Genomic DNA, 3,704 nt, shown 5'->3' on the forward strand with positions numbered 1-3,704 from the left:
ACTAAGCTTCTTTTTAATTAGTTTAACAAAACTCAAATTGAATTCAGCTGGACACACTTTCCTGTTTATCCCAACAAATGGCCAAGCAAAGCGCACAACACTGACAAGGTACGCGAACAATTGCGTCCTTATTGCTTTATTAAAAATGAACAAGCTGAAAGCACTCTTCCTGAAAATCTTTTATTGCTTTTCTGTAGCATTAAGCCTCAAATGTCATCTATACATTGGTTTGGTTTCTTTAAATAAAAAATGTAAATGTGCGTGGTATTATTAATGCTATACTAAATCTAAAAGTAAAACCATGGAAAAAAAACCTTAAGATAACCTGTAGCACAGAATAATGTAAGTGTTTGTTTTGTTTTGTAATTGCGCCTTTGAACAATTACATAATCGTGGCATCCGTAATTGTAATCACAGTTAGACATTCGATTCATTGTTAGGGCTGTGCCTATCGCGATTTCTTTGATCAATTGTGCGATTTCGATTTTAATCACGATTTTGACACACAAAGACATGCTTTACAGTCATTAATGCATTCAGTGTGAATTTGAAACATATTTCCAAAAGATAACCAATTAGAGCTTTATCAAAAAGCTGTAACATGTCTCTAGAATAGACATGAGGCAAAATAATCACTAAGTAAAGGTGTAACAAAATGTCTCGTTTTTGCCTATGCATGTTCATTCATGGTTTTTTATTTAATTAATTTTTTTAATTAAGTCCCGATGTCCTCTACAAAGGACGTAGCATAACTTATGAATGAAATACTATTTTATTTTATTTTATTTTTTACATTTTTTTTAATGCTCTAAACATGTAATGACATGAAAAAATACGAATTTTTTCCTAAAATGTTTTGCTTAAGAGGTTAAGACATTTTACTCAAAATTAAATTATGGGGAAAAAATGGTATTGCTGCTCATAAGCTTTACACGAAAACATAGCCAGGTTAAATTTAACCCCTAAAGTCTGCATAAAACATTTATTTTAAATGCATGTTATTAAACGTATTGTGAATAATTCATCATTGCATATGGTTCATTTTTTTTTTTTTTTGACCATGTGATTTTTAATCAAACAGTCTTTATTCGAGATCTTCATATGCTCACATTCATCTGCCTCATTTTTTAAATACCACACCCACAGGGCTGCACGATTATGACAAAAATCATAATTGTCGATTATTCCCTTGAAATTGTAATTGCGATTAATCACATTTGATTAAGAAATACTTGCATGAGAATATAATATATGAGAATTTTAAAATTGTATTCTGTCAAGTGTCCTTTTAAATGTATCAGCAAAAATGTTGGTGGGTGTTTATAACAAAGGCATAGTTGACCCAAAAGCTGATGTTTGATCAGATGAATTGCGCTTTCCTCCGCAGGAAGACTCGTGATGTTCTGAGCGTCTGTCAGGAGCAGTGTGACTCCATACTGAGCGACGTGAACGCTGCGCTGGAGCGTCTGGACTCTCTGCAGAAGCAGTACCTCTTTGTGTCCACAAAAACAGGAACGCTTCATGAGGCCTGTGAACAACTGCTGAAGGAGCAGGTCTGATGTTCCCTCTTAACCACATTATATACACTAGACTGGAGAAAAGTGCAGTTAATGTTTCTGAAAGAAGTCTCTTCTGCTCACTCAAGGTGACATTTATGATCAAAAATACTGTAAAATTGTGAAATATTATTACAATGTAAAAGAACTGTTTTCTGTGTGAATATCTGTTAAACTGTAATTTATTTCTGTGATGCAGCGCTGAATTTTCAGCATCATTACTGCAGTATTCAGTGTCACATGATCTTCAGAAATCATTCTAATATTCTGATTTGCTGCTCGAGAAACATTTCTGATTATTATCAATGTTGGAAACAGTTGTGCTGCGCAATATTTTTATGGAAACCATGATTCACTAACATTCAAAGGTTTGGGGAAAGTATTCAGTTTGGCCAAAAGTGACCATAAATACATTTATAATGTTACAGCAGATTTCTATTTCTAGTTCTTTTAATCTTTCTATTCATCTGTGAATGCTGACAAATCCAATGTGTCACAGTTTCCACATCATGTGACACTGAAGACTGGAGTAATGATGCTGAAAATTCAGCTTTGATCACAGAAATAAATTACAGTTTAACAGATATTCACATAGAAAACAGCTAGTTTAAATTCTAATAATATTTGACAATTTTTACTGTATAGTTGATCAAATAAATACATCCTTAGTGAGCAGAAGAGACGTCTTTTTTTTTTTAAACATAAAAAAAACAAAGTAAAATCATAGAAACTTTATTGTCATTATAATAATATAACGACATTGTTAGTGTATGTAATTAAAGGAGTGTTCATGTACATTGATGAATGATGTGTATTTGTCTTCTCTCTCTTGTGTTGACAGTCAGAGCTGGTGGATCTGGCTGAGAGCATCCAACAGAAACTCTCATATTTTAATGAACTGGAAAACATAAACACGGTGACGCTCTGCTGCTGTTTCCAGAATGTGTTGATCATGTGTTTATTGTCTGTTTATGCATCGGTTTGATCTCTCCTGTAGAAACTGAACTCCCCGACATTATCAGTGAACAGCGAGGGATTCATCCCGATGCTTTCCAAACTAGACGAATGCATAGAATACGTCTCATCACATGTAAGCCAAACGCTTGCTACAGTGTTGCAGTATTCTCCTCTTGTGTTCCAAATTAGAATCTCTCAATGTTTCACACATGCATATTCCTCATAATGGTTCTTTCTTTCTTTCTTTCTTTCAGCCACATTTTAAAGACTACCCAGTCTATCTGACCAAATTCAGGCAGTGTCTGTCCAGAGCCATGCTCCTCATCAAGAGCCACACGGTCAGCAGCCTGCAGAACCTCACGGCTCAGCTCACCAAAAGGGTGCGTTTAATAGAAACTAAAGCTTGCTGATGATTAGATCACAGACGATTGGATCATTTCCGGTTTGTTTATTGAATATGTCCCGAGCAGGACCCGCTGGGTGCTCCGAACGCAGACAACGCCTTCACGCTCTACTATGTGAAGTTCAGAGCAGCGGCTCCCAAAGTTCGAGTAAGACTTGTGTGCAAACACTCGTTTGACATCAGACCGGATTGTTTGATTTGGCTCTTCTATAAGTCTATTTTTATTTTTATGTGATTTTTTGTTTTGTTTCAGAGGCTCATTGAACAAGTTGAACAGCGGTCCAACAAAATCCCAGAGTGAGTGATTTATTTTTTGATAATTCTCATTTCTATGCACATGCATTCCATATTTAAAATTGTTTTTTTATCATATAACAACAAAATCAAAATCACAAATGTTGCCTTGGCAACTAGCTAAAATAAAGTATTTTTAATATTTTAATTAATTTTGGTTATTTTTAATTTCTTTATTTATTTTATTTTTTATTGATGGATTGATTGATACTTTATTGATCTTTTACAGGAAATTACATAATTCATAATTACATAATAATGGTTTTAATTTTAGTTTTAGTTAACTACTGTATAATAACCCTGTTCTGGATCTTCTTGTTTCCAAACTTGTCATGAAACTGGAGGTTAAAGACCGTTCACCCAGATATGAAAACTCTTTTCATTTACTGTTGTTTTATTCTGACCCAAAATTATTTTCTTTACTCCATGAAACACAGCATGTTTGACAGAATAATATTTATTTATTAGTTTATTTTTGTTTGTTTATTTATTTT

At 33.7% G+C, this 3,704-nt stretch overlaps 1 protein-coding gene across 1 annotated transcript in view; it reads left to right on the forward strand.

Annotated features, from left to right (window-relative positions):
* The window catches only part of LOC107707560 (conserved oligomeric Golgi complex subunit 3-like), a 19,055-nt gene that overhangs the window by 1,398 nt on the left and 13,953 nt on the right, over window positions 1-3,704 (forward strand). Inside the window, exons 2-6 of the mRNA XM_016511626.1 lie at window positions 1,365-1,553; window positions 2,398-2,472; window positions 2,554-2,646; window positions 2,768-2,893; window positions 2,984-3,064. Of these exons, the coding sequence (XP_016367112.1) occupies window positions 1,365-1,553; window positions 2,398-2,472; window positions 2,554-2,646; window positions 2,768-2,893; window positions 2,984-3,064 (564 nt within the window). The remainder of the gene's footprint in view (window positions 1-1,364; window positions 1,554-2,397; window positions 2,473-2,553; window positions 2,647-2,767; window positions 2,894-2,983; window positions 3,065-3,704) is intronic.

The sequence above is a fragment of the Sinocyclocheilus rhinocerous genome, unplaced genomic scaffold (assembly GCF_001515625.1).
Source record: "Sinocyclocheilus rhinocerous isolate Xijiao unplaced genomic scaffold, SAMN03320098_v1.1 scaffold1919, whole genome shotgun sequence".
Lineage (NCBI taxonomy): Eukaryota > Metazoa > Chordata > Actinopteri > Cypriniformes > Cyprinidae > Sinocyclocheilus > Sinocyclocheilus rhinocerous.